Source organism: Sciurus vulgaris (assembly GCF_902686455.1).
Source record: "Sciurus vulgaris genome assembly, chromosome: 6".
Lineage (NCBI taxonomy): Eukaryota > Metazoa > Chordata > Mammalia > Rodentia > Sciuridae > Sciurus > Sciurus vulgaris.
The window spans coordinates 9,203,287-9,228,743 of NC_136466.1; the positions used below are offsets into that span (position 1 = coordinate 9,203,287).

Here is a 25,457-nt window from a genome sequence, read left to right on the forward strand (position 1 = left end):
ATTCCCCATTTCTGCCCCCTGCAGTGGTTGGGCAGAACAAGCTGTGACGGGTTCTGCCCAGTGACGTGTGACTGTCACACCTGTGCTGAAGCTGATTGTGAGCCCACGCGCGGCCCGGTGCTGCAGACCCCCTCCCTCACTGTGAAAGCAGCTGTGGAGGCTTCGTGTCCAAGATGCAGCAGAGGCCCCGGCCTCCCACCCTGGACTCCACCAGCCGCCAGGCCTCAGGACTGCCGGTCGGGTTCGGCTGGCTTGCGGTCTCCGTGTACCCCTTCTCCACGTGAGTGTCTCCTCCCACCAGCTGGGTGGCATCGGGCTCCCCCCACCAGGGTTGGAGGTCTGGAAAGGGCCCCAGGGAAGGAAGGAAGGAGGACTGGTGGGTGCCGAGGGCTGATGGGGACTGAACCCCGGCCTTGTGTGTGCTCAGCACTGAGCTGCCCCCCAGCCGGGCTCCTCTCCCACGGCTCTTCACCCTACTCCTCGCTCTGGCGGCCTCTGCTGGCCTCTGCTTTCCAGTCTGTGGCTGGGCCTCCCTTCCCGGGCCTGCTCCTGGGCTTCCAGCCGCTTAGCCACAGGCACAGAGGCTGAAGTACTAGGGACTGTGCCTCTGCCCACCCCAGGGGGTCTGGGCCAGCCTGGGCCCAGGAGTGGGAGCTAAGAGCCCTGGCAGCCAGTCAGGGTGGACTCTGAGCCACCCGTGGCCCCCGCGGAGCCCCTCCCGAGGACCTGCCTGAGAGGGTGCCCTCCCTTTGCGTGCCCCACCCGCTCTCCTTTCCCTCCCCAGTTTCCCCTGGGGCCGGGCTTAGCAGATCGCTGGCACGGAGACGCCTGGGTCACAGGCTGCCGTTAGGGAGCTCTACTTAAGACGCTTGGAACCGGTGATGCTCTTAAGAAAAACACTCTGAGGATGAGACTGGAATTCAGACGGCAAATAAGGACCCTGTCACTGATGGTGGTGAGCGTCCTGTCACTAGCACCTGGTATGCGTAGCAGGCCTCACTCACATCTGCTTTGCGGTCGGTCAGAAGTGCACAGTTGAGGAGCGTCGCCCTGGCTCGTGCGCACAGCAGCACCCGTAGTTCGAAGGACGCTGACACCTGTGATCCCAGCGTCTTGGGAGGCTGAGGCAGGAGGATCACAAGTTGAAGGCCAGCCTGGGCAACTCGGCTAGACTGTCTCAAAATTGAAAAAAATAAAAGGATCGGGGGTGTAGCTCAGTGGGAGAGTACCCTGGGTTCAATCCCTAGTACTGCAAATAAATAAAATAAAAAGACTGCCATTGAACTAATAATCCACTTCTGGGTATTTCCAACTGCCCAGAAATCGGTTTGCCAAAGACGTCCACGCTCATGTTCTTAGCAGCCCACTGTGGAATCGAGCTGGGTGTCCATCAGCAGGTGGATGGGCGAAGGGGTGCAGTTCATGGACACCACGGACAGCTCTTCAGCCTTAAACAAGAAGGAAACCCTTTCAATTGTGACAACCTAAACGGAATAGGAGGACACGGTGCAAGTGAAATAGGAGGTGTAGAGACAGATGCAGCCAGGCAGCAGCACTCACCTGTAATCCCAGCAGCAGGGGAGGCTGGGGCAGGAGGATCACGAGTTCAAGGCCAGCCTGGGCAACTTAGTGAGACCTTGTCTCAAAAAATAAAAAGTGGGGAGGGGGGCGTAGCTTCATGGTGGAGCATTCCTGGGTTCAGTCCCAGTAGAGAAAACCCAAACCAAACATTTAGCCCTAGACCCCTTGAACATTCCAAGCAGGCAGAAGTGAGTTGGTCTCCCCTTGCTAAGGGCGATAGCAGCCCCTCTTTGCAAATGCAGGGCCCCAGTCTGAGGCACATCACCTGCCAACAATCCCTGCCTCTCCCAGGATCTTCCGAGGGGAGGCCGAGGCAGGAGGGTCTCCTGAGCCCATGCATTCAAGACTAACCTGGGCAATGCAGAAAGACTGTAAAAGAGTCTTCTGCAGCCCCTTCTGAGCACTAGACCAATATCGGGGTTAAGTCTCGCATGGTCCACTTGGGGAAGTGCCAGTCTGCTGTGGGCCGAACAGGATCGTTCACCAGAGGAGCTGCAGGACAAGACTCTTGTCTTCTGGAAAGGACCCGGAGCCCCTGCTTGCAGTGTGGGTTGAGGATGCTGGACCAGGGGCGGGGTGCTGGAATGTTCCGCGGTTAAACGACTCTTCTAGGCAGTGTGAGCACACCAACTAGGGCCTCAAAGCTGGTCTCTGGTAAGGGAGAGTTTAGATGGAAGGAAATGATGCGCGCGTTGGGAAGATGTGCTGGGACGATCAGGACTGAGGGCCGAGGAGGGGACCCAGAGGTCCGCCACCAGGGTACCTCAGAGACCCAGCCTTGGAGTACGTGGCCTGGGAGGCCAGGCAGTGAGTGTGGTCCCCCGGCGGGTCTTTCTTACAGTGCACCCAAGTCCCCGCGGTGTTCTCAGTGGCCATTTGTTTGGTCCCCTGCTGGTGATCAGGCTTGTCGCCTGTGTGAGGGTCCAAGGAGCCCTCTGCAGAGGCAGAGAGGCCTCTGCTTGGGACTTCCAGGCTCTCGACAGGTCACAGGAGAGAATTTAAGGCTGCATCAGGTTTAGGCGGAGAGAGGAAGAGCGCGGGCGCTCAGGCGGAGTGGGCTGGGGCTGAAGGGCGGCTTCTTAGTAGGCGCGTGATCACGTGGCGCGTGATGATCCAGGGGCTGCACTTCCTTGGGCTGGGAAGTAGCAAGAGCCCGTTTCCGTCAGGGGGCCTGGTCTGGCTGTGGGTTTTGGCCTGCATCAGGGTCTGTGGTGCCAGCTGGTTGCCTGGGTGGTCGACTGCGGGTGGGGGGTGTCTAATCAAATGTTAGCCTCTAGGGTCATGAGGTCAGCTGTCTCTTTCTATCGAGGTCTTGTTTTTAGGTTGCTATATTCCAGAAAATTTAGAGGGAGCTATAAAGTTACAAAGTAATTTGTGGGATGTCCTTCCTCCTCCCTCCCTCCCTGCCTCCCCTCCCCTCCTTCCAACGTTGGAGATGGAGTCCACGGCCTTGCACCTGCTTAGGTGCTCCGGGTGTCAGATGTCTCCCCAAAGCCCGTGTGTGAGACAACACAGGAAGGTTTAGAGGAGAAATGGTTGGGTTAGGAGAACCTCCTTCCAGTCAGTGAACTGAGCCCTGACGGGATTCACGGAGTGGTGACTGAAGGCAGGTGGGGTGTGGCTGGAGGAGGTGGGTCACTGGGAGCGCGTTTCTGGGGTATCTGTTTTGTATCTGGCGAGTGGAGTCTCTCTGCTGTCTGATCACGTGAGCGGCTTCCCTCCACCACACTCTTCTGCCATGATGTCCTGCCTCACCTTGAGCCCTGAGGAATGGAGCCTGCAGTTTATGGATTGAGACCTTTGAAACTGTGAGCTCCCCCGAAAACTTTTCTTCTCTACAGTTGTTCTGGTTGGGTCTTTTAGTTGCAGCAGCCATCGTTCTTTAACATGCCCATGGAAAGCTCTTTCTCAGAGGTGCCAATTTTATATTATTTTTTCTCCCTGAACGCCCATTTCCATTTCGCTTTTCACCAAAGAATTTTATTCTATTTTTTCAGCTTGCTTTAATGAAGGAAATTGAGACAAACTTAGGACATATTTGTTGTTGATATTTGGAAACCTTTTATTATCACACTATCATATTTCTCTTCTGAATGTTGTTATAAGTTTATTTTCTGTGATAATGGGCTCTACACATTAACTGGACTGTTATCATTATAATTACTGTTAAACACAATTAGTCAAACAATAAGTATATTAATTTCATGATAATGATTAAACATAAGCACAGAATTTTATCAGAACTACATCTTCTTTTAAGAGATGGATCATTAAAAATCACTTGCATATTTCTGTACATGAATGTTTGCTTGTTGCTAAAGACAGAATTCTGCATCAAATTCATTTTTAGGTTTTCTTTTTACAGATGTTAGTAGTGAGAAAGCTTGTTCATAGAAGAACAATGGTTTGCCGGTACAGTATGACACATGCTTCAACTTTCAGCTACTTGGGAGGCTGAGGCAGGAAAATCAGAAGTTCTAGGCCAGCCTGGGTAACTCAGCCAGACCTTGTCTCAAAATAAAAAATAAAAAGCATTGGGGATTGACAGTAGGATGAATGGGACATCACTTCCCTATGTTCATATATGAATGCATGACCAGCGTATCTCCACATCATGTACAACCACAAAAATGGGAAGTTATACTCCATGTATGTATATGTCAAAATACATTCCACTGTCATGTATAACTAAAAACATAAAAATTGTTTAAAAAGGGTTGGGGATATAGGTTAGTGGTAGAGCAACCCTGGGTATCAAGATTCATTAGCTGGGTGTGATGGTGAATGCCTGTAAACCCAGTGGCTAGGGAGGCTGAGGTAAGAGGATTCCAAATTCAAGGCCAGCCTCAGCAACTTAGCAAGGCTCTAAGCAACTTGGCAACTTAGTGATCCTTTTTTTTTTTTTTAAAGTCGGGGTGGGCTCAGTGGTTCTGTGCCCTGGGTTCAACCCCTGGTCCAAAAGAGTCATTAAATGACAATGAATTATACTTGTATAGCAGAGACATTCCTATGTGTTCACCAAACTCTATTTCTTTCTTTCTTTCTTTTTTTTTTTTTTTATCTTGTTGTCTTATTTTTTTGCAATGCTGGGAATAGAACCCAGGGCCTTGCATTTCCCTTTTTTTCTTTTTGCAGTCCAGGAATTGAACCCAGGGCTGCTCTGTCAATGAACCACATCTCCAGCCCTTTTCATTTATTTTTTAAATTTATTTTGAGACAGGGTCTTGGTAATTTGCTGAGGCTGGCCTTGAACTGGTGATCCTCCTGCCTCAGCCTCCTTAGTAGCTGGGATTACAGGTGTGCACCACTATACCTGGCTACATTTGCCTTTTTCTAGCACACTAGAAGAATGCCTTGTGTAAGTGACTGAGTAATAACCAGTGAATGGTGAGCAGGAACAAAGTGCTTCTGAAAGAAGGTCATTAGTAACTAGCAAGCTTTCCCTGAATGTGTTCCCCCCAGCAACATTAAAGACCACCAAACCCAGGTGGTGTGGCTCTAAGGTAAGGGTTAGCAGACCTAGATTGCACTTGGCGTAAGACACGTGCTTAGCTGTTCTGTTTCCAGAGGGTAGAAATTAGTTACATGCCAGCTCGCCTTCCCTGGATGACATTTCTCTGGATTCTGTTCCTCTTCTCTTGGAGGGGGGCACGAGAGACTCGTGGGCAGGATCTGGAACTGGGAGGTGAAGCTTCCGTTCTGCATCCCGTGTCCTTTGTTACTGATGGGCTGTAGCTGGACTGAGTTCCTTCGCTTCCTGGAGAGCCTCCTTCAGCTTCTGACTCCCGGGCCATGCGTGCATGTTTAGCTCTGCCACAAGGGGCTCCAGCCTAGAGATAAGGCCCCTACCTCACCCAGGTCAGTGGCAATGAGAACAGACCCAGGTTTCCTTCAGTCTGTCCTGCTGGGCCTCAGTTCTTGCTGATGCTTGCTGTCCCCTCTTCATAGCCATCTCTTCCCTACCTGGCCATCTGGCTGCAAGATCCAGCACTGGTTATGAGATGGCAGCCTCAGAGAGACCAATTCGTGATATTTGACAGGTAAGTTCAACTACTTGTAAACCAAAACCCCAAACCCTGCCTGGCGTAGTAGCACCCACCTGTAATCTCAGCTACTGGGGAGGCTGAGGCAAGAGGATCTCAAGTTCAAGGTTAGCCTGGGCACCTTAGTGAAACCCTGTCTCAAAATTACAAATAAAAAGGCCTGGGGATGTAGCTCTGTGGAAAATCACCCAGCTTTGATCCTCAGTACCACAAAACAAGAACCCACTCTGCGGCACAGCATATTCTATCCCAACGTGCCTTCCTTTGTTCTTCCGTTTGAAGGTATCCTTTTTTAACCTTTACTTTATTTACTTGTGTGGTGCTGAGGATCGAACCCAGTGCCTCACACATGCGAGGCAAGTGCTCTACCACTAAGCCCCAGCTCCAGCCCCTGAAGGTAGCTTTTTTAACCCAAGCGCAGAAAGAACTAGGAAATTACAAGCATTAATTTTAAAATGTTTGCCAATAAATTGATGACGTTTTTACCAATGTGGTCTAAATATATTTTCCTAAAAAATTGTAAAACTAAAGATGTAACTCACCTAGTGTCCATTATTGGTGAGGCTGGTCCTCACTGCACACACCAGGCAGCCAAATTACCTCCCACCAGAAAAAGCCAAATAAACCTGTATTTTATGACAACTGTCTTATCTCTGGATTCTACAGATAGAGGGATAAAAGCATGGACCCTTGTCACATGGATGAGGTAAGGTGCTGCTACCTTCAGTACTTCTCACTAATATTCGTACTATGAGTTCACAAATTCCCCAAGAGAATTCCATTCCTTGATCTTAGCTAGAAATGAAACCTCACTCCCTCATCCTCCCTTTTCATACTGTATCTGCGTTCAGAAAATGCATCACAGGTCAGAATGTACTATTTTTGAGTGACGTCCTTATCAATGCCTTTGGCAGTATTCATAGGAAAGGGAAAGACAGAACCCTGCCAAGGTTCATGGCGCTTTGATTAGGAGAGATAGCATTGAGTTCAATATTTTGAATAACTAGTTCTTTTTCTGGTGTGCTATTAGTTATCTATTGCTGCGTAATGCTTGTCCACACAGCTTAAAATAACATACGTTATCTCGCCTATCTCCATGGGTCAGGAATGCAGGAAAGGCTGGTTCTGGCTCAGGGTCTCCCAGAAGTCAAGAGTGTTGCTATGATTTGAATCTGGAATGTCTCCAAAGGCCCATGTTTTGAAGGCTTGGTCCCTAGCTACTGGGAGGTGGTAGGATCTTTGAGGTGAGACCTCGTGGGAGGCCTTAGGTCAATAGAGGCACGTCCCTGGAGGGGACGGTGGTACCCTGGTCTCTTCTTTGTTTCTTAGCTGCCCTGAGGTAAGCGGTTTGCTCCACCAAGTGCTCACCACTGAGATGTACTCAAAAGCAATGGGACCAGCGACTGTGGACTCAAACTCCCGAACCCGTTTCTCACCATAAGTTCATACCCCAGGCGCTTGTCTATGGTAATGGGAAGCTGGTTAACTGTTGCTGAGGGGGCTGTGGTCATCTGGAGGCTGTGGGCTAGGGAGAGCTGACCTGTTAGCAGGTCTGGCAAGTTAGTGCTGGCTGTCGGCAGGTGGTCCCAGTTCCTTACCCCGTGGACCTCTCCACGGGGCTGCTTGATGGTCCTAGAATATCAAGCTCGCTTGCCTTTATGGAAAGAAGGTGGCGTGGCTCCCCGCACGTGGAAGTTTGCTGAGGTGCTACAGGCTGGGGCTGGTAAGCAGGAAACCGCTGCTGAGGTGTCAGGAATTCGCCTGGAAGCTCATTTTGAATGTCCCAGTCACGTGTGTGAGAGAGAGGGAGCTTGCACACGTGAGTGCATGCACGTGACAGGGACAGTTCTGCAAGTGGTCTGCTGCCATGGGCCAAAAAAGCAAGAAGGAAAAGAAAGTGCCAGACACAGGACCAGAAGCCTGGTCATTCTGCTGCGTTCCTCCCCGGCCCTCTTCTGACGGTGAACCACATGTTGGCTGGTGGAGGAGACATACTCCCGGGGTTCTGCTCCCAATCTCAAAGTGGGGAGAAAGGAGGGCTTGGAGCTGAGGCTATAAACAGCTAACAGGATGGCACACGAGCTGCTGCAGAACATTCTGTATTTGATTCTGGAGTGCTGTCCTTGACCCCCGGGAGTGGTACCTTGGACGTAGTGCACACACATCACTCTGCCTCTGTACAATCCAAGCTGTACAAATAATTTTGAATCCTGTGACCGCTGACTCTCAGGGTTTCGGTTCAGGGTCAGGGACTTGTACCCCTGCACCGTTGGCATGTTTTGCAGACCCTGGCGCAGAGCTGTGTGGAACCCTGGGGGAACCCTGCCTCCCGGGCTTCTGCTTTCTCCAGGACCCAATCCATCGCCAGCTGGTGTCAAGTCTGAGGCACCAAGAATATCTATGTGCATGAGTTTTTGTTGCAGAAGAGGCAAGGGCGAGGAGATGGGCTGGGCTGGGCTAGTGTAGACTGTTGCCATTAATCCCACGGAGCTCGGGAATTGGGCCTAATATTAGCATTATTTTTCTTTTTAGTGCAGGGGATGTGATTTTAATAAAAGGACAGAAACCTTGAGTCAAGCTCCATTATAGTTCTAATGCCAGGGTGGCAAACACAAATATCTATATTGATTTGGAACAAAACTAAAGTAAGAGAAGCATATGGATTGCTATTGTTTGAAAGTTCCCACCAAAATCCATGTTGAAATTTAATCCCCATTGCTAAGAGGGGACTTGGTGACGAGGGCTGTGCCCTCACCAATGGATTAGTGGGATAATGGGTGACAAGGGAGTGGCTTTGTTGGAAGCCACATGGCTGGCTTATGCTGTCGTGCCACGTGATGCCCTCTGTCATGTCATGACCTTCATGAAAGGCCTTTGTCAGATGCCAAGTAGATGCTGGTGCTGGTCTCTTGGACTTCAGAACCATAAGTTAAACGCACCTCTTTTCTTTATAGGTCACCCTGGCTCAGATATTGTTACAGCAACAGAGAAGACTAAGACACAGGTACAGGACAACAGGGAGGGGTGGCAACTTCGGAAAACCACGGAGTACGGAGCTCATGTCAAGAAGACAGTGGCAGGGCTGGGGCGTGGCTCAGTGGTGGGACACTTGCCTGGTACAGTCCCTAGCACTGCAAAAACACACCAATAGTCAGATATTCTAATTCTGGAAGAGAAGCTGGGAATGTGGATTTTGAAATGTGAAACTGTCTGGGGCTGGGTTGTGGCTCAGTGGGAGAGCGCTTGCCAGCATGTGTGGGGCACTGGGTTCATCCTTAGCACCACATAAATAAATAAAGGCACTGTGTCCATACACAACTAAGAAAATGTGAAACTGTCAAATTTTAAAATAAGATGGCCTAAGATAAACATCCGTGGGGGAGGGGGCGCACATCCAGCACGTGCCTCCTGCCCGCTGCTGCGCTCTCCTTTGCAGTGGGTTGGCTGTCACGCTGGCGGAGCCCCATGAGCCACGCCTCTCCGCCTCTCGCACTCACGTTCTGTGTGGAAGCGTCCCACACTGTCTGTGGACTTGGTCTCATGACTTGCTTTGGCCAATGGGTCATCAGTAAGTGTGGTGCAACCAGAGGCTTGATAAGCATTTGTTCACTGGGGTTTATCCTCTTTCGAGCCTCCAAAGGATTGAGTGATAAGAAGCCTTGTGGAAAAGAGAGCTCCAGAGGGTAAGAAGTCATTTTGAACGAGATCCCAGCTGACTGCAGCCCATGTGTAACCTCAGCTGACAACATGTGGGCCCAGCTGGGCCTGGTCAGCCCACAGTTGTAAAAAATAAACCAGTGCTACCCTAAGCTACTGAGTCCTGGGTGGTTTGTTACGTTGCAGTAGGTAACTGAAACAAAGACCGTTTATCTTAACCTCCTTGTTTTACTATTTTAATGTCCCAAGGTCCAGACAGGTCATCTAGAAACACTTGATAAAGAGAAAAGCAGTTTGACATTTGGGAGCTGGCCCGGTACAATCCGTGGGGTTGTAATGTTGCCAGACAAGAGCCTAATCCTCAGAGAGGACTTAGGTTCTCCTATGGAACAGAACATCAACCTCAGATAGGGCCATTCTGTGATCATTACAGATCAGGGCAAAAGCGAGACCGCTTCAAAATCATGTGTGAACATTTTCCAAACCACAAACAATGACTAGAGACTCTGGTCGGGCTACTTCCAGGGGCTGCCACTTCTTGACCAGTTACAGCTTTGGCGTCAATCCAGATGAGATCGATGCAGTCGTCCCGTCCTAGGACTCCACTTCCTGACAGCACCCACTCCAGCGCCACGCCCGCGCTCCCTCTCCCTCTTCCACAGCACCTAACAGCTCCCGGGCTGCCCCGAGATTCTGGCTCACGCGACCACCGGCGCTGCGGGTGGCTTGGGGAGGGCGCGGGCAGTCCTGGTGCGGTGGCGGCAGAGCTCCCCAGAGGGGTCTGCAGCTGTGTCCCCTCTGGGCACCGCTTACTCGTGGCTAAAGTCTGCGTCCCCACGACAGCCGGGCCGTCGGTCGTGCTGAGCCGATCCCCAGGGCTTAGCGCAGGGCCCGGCGGAGGATGGAGGCTTAAAAACGCTTTCAGGACGCGGGAGTAGGCGGGCTCCGTCCACGCGGGCCCTCTCATCTCAGCGCCGCACAGCTCCAGCCACCTCTCCCCGACGGAATCGCCGTTCCCCGCTTCGCTGCACGCCGCCCTCAGCGAGCCCCGGCCAAGCTCCTCGCGCTCGGGGCCGCCTCCCACGCCCGAGCCCCAGGCCTCCACCTTCGAGGCGCCCAGTACGCACCAGCCCCACCGTCCACCCCACCACCAGATAGAGCGCTGGCCCGGCGGCCGCCCGGCGCCGGGGCCGTAGGCAGCCACCGCGCATGTGCGGAAGCCGGGCGCACGCAGGACCTCTGACGAACGAGGAGCGGCCTCCGGGTTTCCGTCCCGGTGCGGCTGCCCCTGCCGGCAGGAAGTCGGGAGAGCCCGGCCGGAAGCAGAGCCGCGCGCGGCGCCTGCTGGGACATGTAGTCGCGGCGCGCCGAGGCCTGCCCCGAGCCGGCCCTCGGTGCTCGAGGTGCGCCCGGCCCGCGCTCGCGGCCCGGCACAGCTTGCGGCCTCGGGCGGCCTCGGGCCGCGGGAGAGGCCCCGGGCCGGCTGCGTCCCCTCCGCGCCCCGCGCCCGCGGCGCCTGCTGGGAGCCGTAGTCCTCGCTCTGCGTGCTGCGTCCGCCGAGGGGAGGGCGGAGCTGCCGGCGGCCCGGGCGGGCTGGCAGCTAGAGTGGGTGCGATCGCCGCCTCCGCCGCCGCCTCCTCCGCCCGGGCCGTTCGCTGCTGCGCGGGGAGAGCGAGGCGGGGCCGCCGGGGCCGCCATGGAGCCCGACTCGGTGATTGAGGACAAGACCATCGAGCTCATGGTGAGTGCGGCCCGCAGGACCGTCCGCTCTTCCGTCCGGCCCGGGCGGGCCTGCCCACCCAACGTCCGGCGCGAGCCCGGCCCGGCCCGGCCCGGCCGCCGCGGCCCAGGCGGCGCCCCCGCCTTCCTGCGCCGCGGCCCGGCGCCGGCCTCCGGCGCCTGGAGCCCGCCGCCCGCCCGGCCCGGCCCCCCGGTGCCCGCGGCTCGCCCCCTCCCGGCCGGCCCGGCCCACCCCCGGACGGCCCTCGCTCGCTTGCGCCGTGCCCGTGGTCGCACGCGCGCCGGCCGCGCACTCTCCCTCGGCGGAGGGGGCTCCCGGGTGTCCCCGGCCCGGCCCGCACGGCGCTCCGAGCCCCGTCAGGCCAGGGGAGATGGTGGGAGGGGGCGGAGGAGAGGGTCCGCGCCCTCGGCCCCGGCGCCCCTGCCCCAGCCCGCGGCCGCGCGGATGCCGAGGTAGGCCCCACGGGGCCGGGGCCGGCGGCCCGGGGCCCGGGCCGGGGCGGAGACGGGGCCTCCCTCCCGGCCCCCGTGGTGTCAGGCCGCTCGGACAAAGGGCTTCCTACCCGGCGGTGCGGGTGTTTGCACAGCGAGGCCCCAGGTACTGCGATCCCATCCCCCAGGAAAGGGAGACCGTAACTTCACGTTTCCGAGCTGCTTAGGGAAACGGCGGTGGGGTGGGAATTAGCGCTGCCACCGGGTCTTCTTAAAAACGGGGGAGGGAACCCTTGGCCCTCTGGGGACGCGATCCCTTTTCTGTTAGAAACTCTTAGTAGCCTGCAGGCTAGTCTCCCTGGTCCAGTGACACCCCTAACCTTTTTTTTTTTTTTTGCCTTAGGACTTGGAGTCAGAAAGGGTTTTTAGAAACAGGACACACACGGTGGCTAGTAAAAGTGAGGTATTTGCTAATTAGTAGGTGATATAGTGGAAGGAGGAAAATATGGTAGGTATTACCTGACAATTTGAACATCAGGGAAATCAGACTGGACTCTGGAGAGTGGGGAGGAAGTCTTTCCCTTAGCAAATTGACTTGCACAGCGTTTCTTCCTGTGGAAATCTTGACAGTTTCTTTGTATCTCTGCTAACACAGTAACAATTTCTACCCCGGTGTTGAAAGGAAAGGTGAAAGAATCTACTTAACCTAGCAAAATGTTTTCCTAGCCAGTCTTCTCCAGTGTGAAAGTGTTTGAGTCAGTGATTCCACGGGTAGGGTTGGTGACATCAGAGCCACTTCCCCCATTTAATGCTATAAATAATAAATGGTGACACTGAAAGTCTGTTGGATAGTTGCATGGTTTTTGTGGGTGATGGTATCTGGGGATTTGAGATGCACGTTTTAAAAATGGAAGTAGAATAGCATAAATACAGAGGGAGTTTAATATTTGCTATCATTTGCATAATTCGCAGAACTAGACTAATCCAGCATTCTTGAAAACTAGAGGGGAAAAAAACCTTTGGTAGTATTTGATTTGTGCGTGTGTGTGCCTGCATGTAGGTGTGGTTGTTTCAAAGGGATAATGTCACTTGTGGGTTTTTATTTGATCTTCATTAATTGAGTAACTTTTCCTTTTCGGCATCATTTATCAAACTGTAGTCAAGAGTTTGATATTTTGCACCTTTTGCAGTGGATTATTTTGGCAAAATATCTTAATTGGAGTGACATGTACATATTTTTAAGGATGTAGAATGTTTGTACTTTAACCAGGAGTACTTCATATTGGAAAGCTGTAACTTGTTACCTCTGAATTAGGATGTTCTGCACTCTTTCCATTTCCAGTCAATTAAAAAGTAACTAAAATGTCTTTATTTTCAAAAGAATTAGAATAAATACAGTGTAACCCATGCCAGTGCCTTTGAGTATATGGTTCAGGGGGAAAAAAGACTATTTTTTAAAATCGGTTTTTAAATTTACTGACTTTCTATGCTCATAACTTTAAAAAGTTTGATTTCAGGACTGAGGGAACAGCTCAGTGATAGAGCATGTATGTAGCATGCATGAGGCCCTGGGTTCAGTCCCCTGCACTGCCTCCTCCCCTCCAAAAATTTTTTAAAAAAAATTTTTGTCTAATAGTAATTGTTTCTAGTATGAAAAGAGATTTCAACCATCTAAGCATATTGTAAACTGGGATTTAAACTAAGATTCTTAGAAAATTTAACAAATAGTTTAGTAGTTTGATCAATTTTAAAATGCCTTTCTCTTAAGTATTTTGATATTTCCCGAAAGGGATATTAGTTAAGACTCTTTGATAACCCTTTTCATAAACATGTATGTGTTTGTTTAGTGTAATAGATGGCACAGGTGCTTAACCCACTGATTGAGTAAATCCAGGATCAAATGCAGTATGATAATGCCTTACAATCCAATTGCATGTGGCTTTCTGTATTCACATTTAAATTATAGTTTCCAGAAATAGATTAAAACTATTTTTTTTATATTGACTTAAAAATAACTCGATTGAAGAAGGGGAAGAGTTAAACTGATGGTATTTTGAAAGCCCAGAGCATGAACTATTTTAGATTTTTATTAGTTAGCTTCATAATAATTTTATTAGTCAAATATTTGTGATTATGCTGCCTGTACCAGTATAGTACTCAGTGGTTAACAAGATCATTTTCATGTGATATTCTAGACCGTGCTATATTTAAAAAAGGAAATATACTTCTAGTTCTCCATTTCTTAATTTCATTCCTTTACTTTTTCTTTCTTGATTATTCTTTTTTGTACTTTTGAGAAGATGCTACTTTTTTTGTCGTTGGTTGCTTTTGAGTGCTGAGGATGGAACCTAGGCCTGGCGATCCAACCCCAGGCCTCTCACATGCTAGGGAAGCACTTTACCACTGATCTATGCCCCCAGCTCATTTATTGCTGGATTACTAGGAAATAAAGCTAGTTATGGTTGAGGATGGGGTCTTTGATAGTAGAGAATGCATTCAAGAGTCCCCGAGTTTGATTCCCGCATGGTAAAAAATATATATAAATAGATATACATAATAATATATACACACATATGAACACATATTAATTATATATTTTATATATGTTATTTTTATATGTTTATATAATAGAATAATTAAATCTCAGATTTCATCTATCCCTTTATGACTTTATCCCTGCCTGAGACCTAGGTCCACTAAAGATGCTTCTCCCCTTGACCTTTGGCATAGGAGTCAGGCTTTAATAGACTATAAGCTTTTGATTGAGACAATTAAATTTTCAGTTGCTGATAGTGAATAATTTAACCACCACATGACTTTCATGGCCTTATATTGGCCCAGTGCTTTACCTGCTTTGTGGGCCTGTTTTTTAAACTTCTGACTTTGGTACCATCAGCTGTATTATGAGTGAAGTAGAAGAGTGGTAATCCATTTTGGAAGTACAGAAAGTTCCAATGGGCTTTGCTGGAAAGGCTGCAGACTGTGCATTATGTATCATGTATTTATTAACTCTTGAGTTAGGAATGTGATTTGATGTTCAGTCACTCATCAGTAAGAAAGCACTCCAAGAACTGCTGACTGGGAGAGAAAAACAGTTAGTCTTTTCCATTTAAAGATACCAGAGATTGATGTTAAAGGTTTAGGAACTGTAATCCTGCTTTCTTTATGGGTGTGAGCAGATCTCTTCCCCTTTACACAATTATGGACAGGTTATACTCCATTATTAGCTGTTGAATGATTCCCCTATGTTAAGTGACCTTACATGAATCATTTCCTTTCTGTCTTATCTCTTAAAGAGTGACTGAATTATTGAATGAAATAATATAGATTAAAATACATTGGTCCTTATTAAAGTGTGATATAAATGCTATTATTAGAGGTGCTGAAGTACAGGCAGCTTACAGGACCAAGGGGATGAAAGAAACTGATAAGAGAAGTTATTGGAAAAGTTCTTCTTTTTTTCTCTTTGGATCCTTTTTTCCCTCCCTGTTGTTGACTTTCTAAGTGATGAAAGTGGATTGTGTAGTGACTTTATTAAGAAACTGGATTTTTGTTACCATCACTTGTCTTCATATACTTCCAGTGGCGTGCTAATTTCTCAAATGCAGATTAAATAGACACAGATTTCAGTGGGGTTCAAATGAAATAAACCGCAAATATATTTATTTAGAGACCTCATTGACCTGCCTGAAGAAACTGTAGCTAAAATACTGATATATTTGTGATTTTGCAGTAGGTTAGATGTCCTTTTAGATTTGATGAGGATAACATGTTCCTGCACACAGGTGTTGGTGGTCCACTTGTCTCTTACTGCTACGGTCTGTATCCTGCAGACCCCAGAGGAATTACCAGCCCATCTCACAGCGTGTGTACTCCTGAGTAGTGTGTTCTAGAAACAGTGTTTAGGTCCTTTGTGAGCTCTGGGATCGTGGGTCTTCCTTATGATATTTGCCCTTTGGGGTAAGAAAGCATTTCCAGGGATTCCACTTCAAGTCTCCCTTCAGCTCTTGGTCTCCCTTTTGGCTTTCTCTCTGACTTTCTTCACTTAATCCTGTATTCCAGCTAAAGTTCGGAGGACTATGATCCTCCAAATTCTGTTCATGCTGTTTCCTGCATCAGCAGTAGTATGAACTTATTTTAAAGGTGGCTCTCTGGCCAAATTGGCTGAGGTCACATCTCAGCAATCTTCTCTTACACTTATGCTGATAAAGTCCTATCCAACTCACAAAAACACCACCTCTTTTGATGTCAGTTACATTACAGTGACTGATACCATCTTGCTTTACATCTGTAACAATGTGTGCCTAGTAAACATTCTTAAGTGCAATGAATGAATTCTGGCACTTTGCGTTTGGCTTGTAGTACTTAGCACACTCTGGACTGAGGAATTGGGCTTCATTCATCTTCATACACACTGCATTCTTAGAGGCGTTCAGCGAATGTTGTACTGAGTTTCCTGGCAATTGTTTCCACACATTATTGCCTTCTGCCTTTATCTTAGTTCTCTTTTCTTTGGGAAGTTTTCACCTGTGTTACTGATTTCTCATAGTAATCACAGTAATCTTAATTTTTTATGGAATTCATCATACCGAATATTATGGAAGTTTGTGGTTGGGTCTACACTGCCTTCCTAAGGCTGTATCTGATGATCCTTACTTTTTCCCAATGCTGAGCACGCTTGTGGGTGCTCAGTTAGGTATTCATTGATTTAAATTAATGTTAGGCTTTTTTTTCATGCTATGAAACCTTTCAAGATTTCCTTTTGATAAATTTAAGATAAAGGTAGAGATGAATAGAGAAGAAAGACAGAGGAAAGTGGCAGGTCTTGTGCCCTACACAGGATGTTCAGGCACATTTTAAACATAATTTGCAGATTTACACATATGCAGATTGATTTACATATCTCCCATAGTGACTGCTAGCAAAGAATTGAGGAAACCAAGTTGCTTTTATGTCTGTGAATTTGTCAAACAGCCGATAACCCTAAGGGTTCTCTGACCTTAAAGGCATACTTTAGTAGCAGAAAGGGCCTGGGCTGCAGAGTGACGCCTGAGTGTGTGTCCCACTTCATCACTGCCAGCTGCGTGGCCTTCCAGGAAACCTTTCTGTGGTGCATTTAACTGTGTGTAAACATAAGGAGACTTTGGTGGTGCTCTGGGTTGTTGGGAGAGATGTCGGGGAAGGACTTTGCCGAGGCTTGCTTTTAGCAGGGCTGCCTTTCTAACTTGACTCCCAAGTACAGGGACCATGTTTTGTAAAACAAAATCAAGACAGATGGTATGGAAAGGATTTAATTTTTTCCCTTGAGTTGAGCATGTATTTATTTGTAAAGCTTTACAGAGGCCTAACATTTCCTTGTTTTTAGCCCATACATTTAATGAGCCATCTTTGGGGGAAACGATGAAATCACAGGGTATCAGTGCTAGTTGGAAAATCTGGGGGGTATTGTTACAGTTACTGAGAAGTACCAATTTGGCCTGGTTAGATCTCTGCTGTAACTATAGTCAGAACCCACTGAGCTCTGTTTTAGGTTTCATGGTAGAAAGAAGTTGGTGATTAGATTATGTGCACATTAAATATTCTGATTTAATATTTAATACATTGGGAAATTATGGATTTTTGATTTTTTTCTTTTTGATGCTGGGGATTGAACCCAGAGGTGCTTAACTGTGGAGCCACATCCCCTGCCCTTTTTATTTTTTATTTTAAGACAGGGTCTTGCTAAGTTGCTTAAGGCCTTGCTGAGTTGCTGAGGGTGGCTTCAAACTTGCCATCCTCCTGCCTCAGCCTCCCAAGTTGCTGGGATTACAGGTGTGTGCCCCTGCACCCCATATGATTTTTGAATTCTTCTCTTATCGTAGCAAAACTGGTGTTTTACCTTTGACAGAATAAGCAAGATTTCCTTCTGAGTTTTATCATTGTTCATTGAATTAGTTAACAGTTGGGGGGAAAACCAGTTGGTCAGGAAAGAGCTTGTTACACTCTTTAAGTTTCTGCTTGATCGCAATTGCTTAATAGGAAGTTTGTCTTTGTAAGCAAATGAGAGACAACTCGGGAGACCTGACCGTCCAGTAGTTTATTTCTAACCCTGGTCTTATGTTTAAACAGGACTCAAAGATTGTAGATTTCTGTGATGTCAGCAGGAAGCATTTTTAGGAAATTCCCAGCCGTGGTTAGTCAACAGTGCAGGCCTTCCCCGTCTGGAGGTAGGAACAGAGGTAGGAGCAGAGGGATGCCAGCCTGAGAAGCAGCGGGGAGCAGGCTGCCCACAGGCGGGGAGTGTCACACAGCAGCGCGAGGGCCGAGGACCAGGAGTCCTGGTGGAGAGCCTTGCTTCCCCAGAAGGAGCAGGAAGACTCAGTGGGGGCTCTACTGCTGAGGACAAGGAACCTGAGTACTTTTTACTTTATGTAAGAGTTAAATTGAGAACATTTAACCAGTTTTTAGAACTAGTCATGGAATATACTTTGGTTCTCTAAAATGCCTACTTGAGAGAGATGAAGAAAAAGGGCCAGAGAAGAGGAAGAACTCAGTCCTGGCACTCCTGTCTGGCATCTGTTGATCTTGGTATCTTTGGCATGAGGCCTTGAAGAAATACGTGTGTGTGTGTGTGTGTGTGTGTGTGTGTGTGTGTGTGTGTTTCTTCTTCTTTTTTTTAATTGATGGTAAGGGGGATAAACTAACTTGATATAGGAAAAGGCCTGAGTAGTCAGGTTCAGAAACTAGTCTGTCAGTCAAATTGTGATAGTGCTTGGCTATCACTTGTTCTGCATTTTGAATATAACAGTAAATGAGACTCTGAGAAAGCATATTGCGTTAACAGCTAACTACTACCCATAGCTTATTAGCTACTTTTATCAAAATAGGGTTTCCAGTTTATTCTTGACTCAAGAGTAATATCATGGGAAAAACTTTAACACTCGGTTTTTTTTTTTTTTTTTTTTTTTTTTTTTGACCTGGACTTTTACTTACGTGAACTCATTTAAGTTGTATTAAGATATTTCCATTTGATTGTTATGGTGAGATTAATCATAGACTGGTATTTCAGTGACTTCAGTTGCTTTCCCCACAGTGTGAAAAATCAGATTTTTAGTCATTGCCTGTGGATTGTTAACAAATCTTGGAGTTTGAAAAGTTACTTGGGGTCAACTGGATTTCAGAGTCTTTGTCACAGACAGACTTTGCTGCTCAGCACAAGGACTGCACCATCATAATGTGTTCTGTTTTAGCATTACTATTATGGGCCTTAGAACTCCGTGGCTCTTTGATTATGAAATGCTTTTTTGTAAGTGGCAAGATCTGAAGAGTTTGCCTCTCGGGATGGCTCAACCGGTTCAGCTAGGCTGAAGTTTTTACTCCCGCGTGTTTTTGTAGTTCTCAGTTGCCATGTTCATTAACTTAGAACCTTTAAGAGTAAAGCTTAGGTCCCAGGAGTCCCCAACCTGTCTGTCCCTTGGGCTTGGGGGGCAGTGGTGTTCTGTGAAGAAGGACATCAGCTCTACCACCTAGTAGCCTGGGGTCTGGGCAAGTTGTTTCTTTATGCTCTTCTTTGAGAATTAAATATGGGTAATTAATATGGAGGGCCCAGCCCATTAGCACCCTTCAGTAAAGGCAGGCATTATTATAATTACTGCAAGAGCATTTTGACAGTAGTGCTGCAGTCGAGGAAGGAGCAGATCTACGAGAGTAAGTTCAATCTTTTAAATTTTCTCTGTCATCTTTTTGAATGCCTTTCTTTCTCCCTTATAGTTCATTTACAGTTTAGTCTAAGGGAAGAGTTGGTATGATAGGGAAAAAACAATTCATGTAATGTGGACTGGACTTAATATTTAAAGGTGTGCCCTAGTGAATTGTTTTTTATTGTCCTTCTTGATCTTCACTTGTTTACTTGATGACTGGCCATTATTGGGTATTGGCCTTTATTGAATAGAAGTTTATTCTTAAATTGTTCTAAAATATTTTACATTGCAGCTGAGGGTTGAGGATTTGGGTAATATATGAAGATTTGATGTCTTCTGTGTAGCAGACCAAAAGATTGCTTTGAGAGGTGCTTAAGTAAGTATCTTTATGGAGAGGTAGTGGAGCCCTCCCATAGCATTCGTTTTGATTGACAGGCTTTTTGCAGTGGTGGAGGAGCTGTCTTAGGAAACAGATAGGGGAGTTCATTGTAACCGAATGACCTGGGACACTTTATGTGGATGACAGGGTCAGTTTTTACCTGCTTTCGTTTGGAAATCGCATGCTATTTATCACACGTGAATACTATTGTTAGTGCGGGTTCGTGATTTGCCGTGGAGTGTCTTACCCTGGCGACACGAGGAGGAGCACTGCTTCAGGCCTTTTATGCCAGTAGCTACTCGGGCTGCAACTTCTTTCTGTACCTCAGATCCTCCATTCCATTGACCCTTCCTTCCATTTCTTGGTGGCTGTCCTTTGCCGCTGGTGCCATGGTGGGTGTATGGATTGCTTTCTGTCTTTCAACAGTTACCGAAGTGCATGTTTGGGATTTTGTTGAAGAAAGCTGGAAACAGTAAACGGAAAGAATCTTGGAAGATGCTTGACTGCTGTCTTTTCTCAGACTAGTCTGAAAGGGAATACCCCCATTCATTCTGGATTGGTGGATCTGAAGTACAAAATATTTTCCAGGTAAGCCATTACCCTGTATTGTTTTGTTTTGTGGAACTCACATCACTGAAAGAAACTTTTAAAAAGTCTTTTTCTTTCTTTTTTCTATTACTAGGGGAAGGAAGAAATACTCTATGTTTGTGCTTAGTGTGTGTTTGGATGGGGATCAGTGCTGAGACCGCTAGTAGAAACCGTTTCAGCGTAAGACACGCAGTTATAGGCCTAAGTAGCTTTAGTTTTGACAGGGAGAGCTATAAATGAATTTTTTGGATGGGAGGATAGCCCATAAAATATGGAAAACAAATGGTCATTTTGAGGCATCACACAAAATTTAGAGGCAATTCCTGATAAAACTCCTTTCCGTAGTTACTTGTAATAGTGTCTTTTGTCCTTAAAGCTCTTGGGGGGTCTTAGAGGAAGGCTTTCTACTGTAGCAGTTGTTATTGAGAGATGTGCTAAGCGGAGGCCAGTTATGGGCTTCCTTAGGTATTTATTACTGAATTAGCCTAGGGCTTCACCTGCACTGTAGAGATGGTGAGTGAAACTTGTGAGCAAGAGGTAAGGGCAAGTTGCTCAGGGTCACACAGCTAGCACATGGCAGACCCAGGCCTTTGTGTCCCCAACACTTTGGCTCTTACTATCTTTTTGCTGAAGTTCATACTGAAGCAAACTTCTGGATTTCCAGTGTGGTTTTCAGCAGTGAGTTTTCAGGGCTTTGCTTGGTGTGGTATTTTAATCGTACTTGGAGGTCTGCTTGTTTCCTGAAAAATCACAAGTTCTCCCATTCCTTCATCTCATGAACATAAATGCAATTTAGGGAGGGTAAGAGAGGCAGTGTGCTTATGGTCAAAAAAGTGCTTTATAAAGAGAGGGTCATTTGGTCCAGTGAACTCAAACCTGTATCTTCTCAGTTCCTCTGTGGTGTTTATTGGTGATCTAAATAGCTCATTAGCTCAGTTTTGCCATGTGGTTTGTCAGGCAGCTGTCTTGAAAATGTGACTTTTTTCAGTATTTAATATTCTCTCCAGATTACCCTGTACCCTATAATCTTAAAAAATGTTCTTTTTGACGAACATTCTGACTTCGTGATCCTTGTTTTAGTTTAATTTCTTTGTATTTGCTAATATTTCTTCTTGGTGACTTTTTTCACACTTGTCACCTGAAGGGCTGGTTGGAGGGGTGGTGGTGGTGGCAATAGTACTAGTAGAAATAGTGGTAGATGGCAATCACTGGGTACTTCCTCTGTATGGAGCATGATTTATGCACTTTATAAATTCATTTTGTCCTTTTGGTAACCGAATAAGGTTGGTACTATTAGTTCTATTTAACTGATGAGGAAACCGAAGAATAGAGTAGTTAAACAGCATGCTTAGGTCACCCATTTTGTAAGAAACAAAGATGAGATATGGACTCTAGCAGTCTGGCTTCAGGGAATGTACTTCCAGCCTCTCTGCCTCTAAGTTGGGGGTTGTCCAGTAGCAGATAGAGGAATTGAGATCCTGAAGACTAAAACTGTATGTGATTTTCTGACTAAGCAGTCATTGCCAAGAAAAGGAAACAGTTGAATATGTATTTCTTGCCTTATCTAGAAAACAGTCTAGGACTCAGGTTCTGTGTCAGCATATAGCTAAATTACACTGTTTCCCAAGAGAATTCAGAAGAAGTTAGCTTGAGGTTCTCTTTCAAAATAGTGCTGTGCAACAGAACTTTCTTTCCTTTGTGATCAAATATTTAGCATTGGGCTGGGGATGTGGCTCGGTGGTAGAGCACTTGCCTAGCATGCGTGAGACTATGGGTTTGATCCCCTACACCACACCCACACACAAAAAAAAAAAAAAAAAAAAAGAAAAGAAAAGAAAGAAAGAAAAAAATCTTCAAAATTTCAAAATTTGTACTCTTCAGTGTGGTAGTCACTAGTCTTGTGTGGTAATTTTTGAAATGGGGCTCTGTAACTGAATACCTGAATCCTACATTTTACTTAATTAAATTTTAGAATTTACTATCATCCTAGGTTTAGCATCCTGTACTAATATACTAACCATCCTTACAAGATGATGTGGGAAACCAGAATTCTAATTTGTGAATTGGCAGTGATGTGTGAGTGTTGGCATGATGAGTATATTCTCTTTTTGATGGACAGGTTTGCTTGCTCTTCTTATATGGTAGCAGATCTAGTAGCAGAGGAACCTGCAGACTCAAGCCCAAGGACTGCATCACTGTCCCAGTGTAGGCAGCCTTTGCCTAGCAGGTCATGTTATGGACTCAGCTGGGGAGGGAGATATCTGCTGGGTGGGACTGAGACCACCTCATTCAGTTTACTCTAGGCATGGATGGTTTTTCTTGATGGCGAAATCTCTTTGACTTCTGAGCGTGCTTTTGCTTCCCAGATCCTTCTCTGAGTAAGGCCGTTCGTTTTTAGACAGGCGGGTCCATTCAGCTTGAATGCACTCTTCACTCACAGGCCTGAGAGGCCTTTTGTTTTCCTTAAGGTTTCGTCATCATCACTGTGATTCATATTGTGTCTCCTTTCAACTCTAAGACAGCAGTTGAGCTTTCCTTGCTTTCCTGTGGCCTCTTTCTACTACACACACTATGAGCTTATTTAATGTGGTCATACGGTGCCTTGTAGAATAGGGGCATGTTACTGAATGGGGCTTGTTATTTTCTTTCTGTTCTTGAGGTAGAAAGAGTAACATAACCAACTTTGTATTTAAGAAAGTTAACTTTGGCAGGTGTATGCAGAAGATGGATTGAGGAGATTGAAGGCAGGAAGACGGTGGGCCTACATGAGCGGTGATGAAGGTGAACCAGAGCACTCAGTCAGGAGGGTGGGGTGGGTGGGGTCGAAGGCGATGTAGTAGAAGGAGAGATTAGGAACAATAGTCTGACTCTTCTGTTTTGGGCTTGGGCACCTGGGTAGAAAATACTAGAGGAAGAAACTGGGAGAGAAGAAGAAATGAGTTTACTTTGGTTGCAATGAACTTGAGTTGCTTGTGGGTGAGTAGTTTAAGCAGAGTATCCAGTAGGAATATTGGTTTGGAGTGCACCGTAGAGGGCAGGGTGAGAAATATTGGGAGTTTGTGGCCTCAGTGGTAGCCGACTTTTACCTAGTACAGTTAACACGATTGTTCAGATGCAGCTTGGAGAATGTGTGCATTAGCTGTGCACATCAATGCAAAGGAGTGGCTCCAGCTGCGGACCAGAACCTGAGAGCATACCTGGTGTTCGCCAGGAGGTCTCCTCACTGACCTCTCCTTTGCATCCTGACCTGGGATTCCCTTCGAACCATCTACTGCCCATTCCCACTCATCAGATTAGCCCTGTGTATTTGGGTTGTGATTTTTTTTTCCCTTCCATTTAATTATTAGAAGCACAATTTTTGAAATGTGTTTTTAAACACTTAGTGTTTAGCCACTCTGGAAAGCAGTGTGGAGAATCCTCAGAAAACTTGAAATGGACCCACCTTTTGACCCAGTTATCCCTCTTCTCTGTTTATACCCAAAGGACTTAAAAGCATACTACAGTAACACAGACACATCAATGTTTATAGAAGCTCAATTCACAATAGCTAGATTGCAGAACCAACCTAGATGCCCTTCAACAGATGAATGGATAAAGACACTGTGGTATTTATACACAATGGAATATTATTCAGCCATAAAGAATAATAATATTGTGGCATTTGCAGATAAATGGATGGAATTGGAGAATATCATGCTAAGTGAAATAAGCCTACCCTAAACAACCAAAGGCTGAATGTTTTCCCTGATAAGTGGATGATGATATATAATGGGGTTTGGGAGGGTGAAAGAAGAATAGAGGAACTTTAGATAACATAGAGGGAAATGACGGGCGGGGGTGTGTGAAAAATGGTGGAATGAGACAGATGGTATGAATCTACATCATGCACAACCATAGAAACGAAAAGATGTACGCTGTTTGTGTACAATGAATCAAAATGCAGTCTGTAAAAATAAAAAAAATTTAAAAAGAAAGTAAAGTTAAAAAAAGAAAAATACTCAGTGTTGTCATTGCACACAACTTGTGTGCATTTACAGAAATTTAATTCTGTGCCTGTGATTACAAAAACAAGAGAAAAAGTGCCTAATCAGAGTTGGGAAATAGAAAACTGCCCTTCTCAATTCCTGAATACTTTTTATTTAGCAGTGATGAGACTGATGATGGTATTTTGGTCTCTCTTTTTCTCTTTTCTCCCCATGATTGAACCCGTGACCTCATGCATGCTAGGTAAGTGCTCTCCTCCCCAGCCCTTTATTTTTAATTTTTTGAGACAGGATCTTGCTAAGTTGCCCAGACTGGCCTCAAACTTGGGATCCTCTTGCCTCGCCTTCCTGAGTAGCTAGGATTACAGCATGCACCAAGGCACCTGTCAGGAAACATTTTTTAAATATCACAACCTGAGGCCTAAGTACAAGCAATTCTACCTGCTTGTCAGTTGAGGAAACAGTGAATGGAGTGAAAATTAACTCTGTTGGAATTATTGAGATGCTGTGCTGGTCTCCAGTGTGGCAGGGGTTTTCAAGCAGATTTTTATTATATTCTGTTTTCATTATATGTATTCGCTTCAGACTCCAGTGGAGACCGGAGTTCATTACAGCTGTCATCAATCGATACTGGAAAAATTTTTTGAATGAATTATATCTGTGACAAAAAATTCAATACAAATAGGGAGTACGTAGTTCAAATGAAAAAAAGTCTCCTATTTTCCTGTGTAACCTTCCTCTATATATATCTGTACACTGATCTGTACCTTGGTTCTTATTTATTTATTTATAGTTGTAGGTGAACATAATGACTTCATTTTATTTATTTATTTTTATGTGGTGCTGAGGATCAAACCCAGTGCCTCACTTGTGCTAGGCAAGTGCTCTACCGCTGAACAACTATCCCAGCCCCCCACCCCCTTTTTTTTGCGGTGCTGGGGATCGAACCCAGGGCCTTGAGCTTGTAAGGCAAGCACTCTACCGACTGAGCTATCTCCCCAGCACCCCCCCCCCCCCCCTTTTTAATGTAAAACATGACTTGGTCATCTTCTGTATCAGTTCCAAAGAGCTCTGTGTTTTGTTGAGGGGATCATTTAAAAGGTGTATGTTGATTTATTGTCCATGTATACCATGATTTGTGTAACCATTCTGTATTGATGCGTATGTGGGTTATTTCCTGTCTTTTGCTATTACATACAATGCTATAAAGAACAAGTTTATGTGTATGTCATCTCACATGCGAAGGAGACAGGACAGATACCTTCAGGGCAGATTCTAGGAGGAGGCATCCTGAGTAGATGCTTTGAGGTCTTTGTCATTGGGCTTGGATAGCTCAGCGGTAGAGCATTGTCCCAGCATGTGCAAGGCCCTGGGC

At 46.6% G+C, this 25,457-nt stretch overlaps 1 protein-coding gene and 1 long non-coding RNA gene across 7 annotated transcripts in view; one reads left to right on the forward strand and one right to left on the reverse strand.

Moving 5' to 3' along the window:
* Positions 1–4,609: 4,609 nt before the first annotated feature.
* On the reverse strand, positions 4,610–6,297 carry LOC306664836. The gene is made up of 2 exons (XR_013764809.1): positions 6,167–6,297; positions 4,610–5,411 (listed from the first exon to the last, which is right to left on the reverse strand). It is a non-coding gene; the product is annotated as an uncharacterized lncRNA (long non-coding RNA).
* A 4,541-nt stretch (positions 6,298–10,838) lies between these two features.
* Positions 10,839–25,457, forward strand: part of FBXW11 (F-box and WD repeat domain containing 11) — a 116,037-nt gene continuing 101,418 nt past the window's right edge. For 4 of the 6 annotated variants that reach the window (XM_079145409.1, XM_079145405.1, XM_079145406.1 and 1 more), the window contains exon 1: positions 10,839–11,022. In XM_079145409.1, coding sequence (XP_079001535.1) covers positions 10,978–11,022 — 45 coding nt within the window. In that variant the 5' untranslated portion in view covers positions 10,839–10,977. Of the gene's footprint in view, positions 11,023–19,937; positions 20,100–25,457 lie in introns of all 6 variants that reach the window. The other 2 variants (XM_079145407.1, XM_079145410.1) reach the window with 1 other exon arrangement.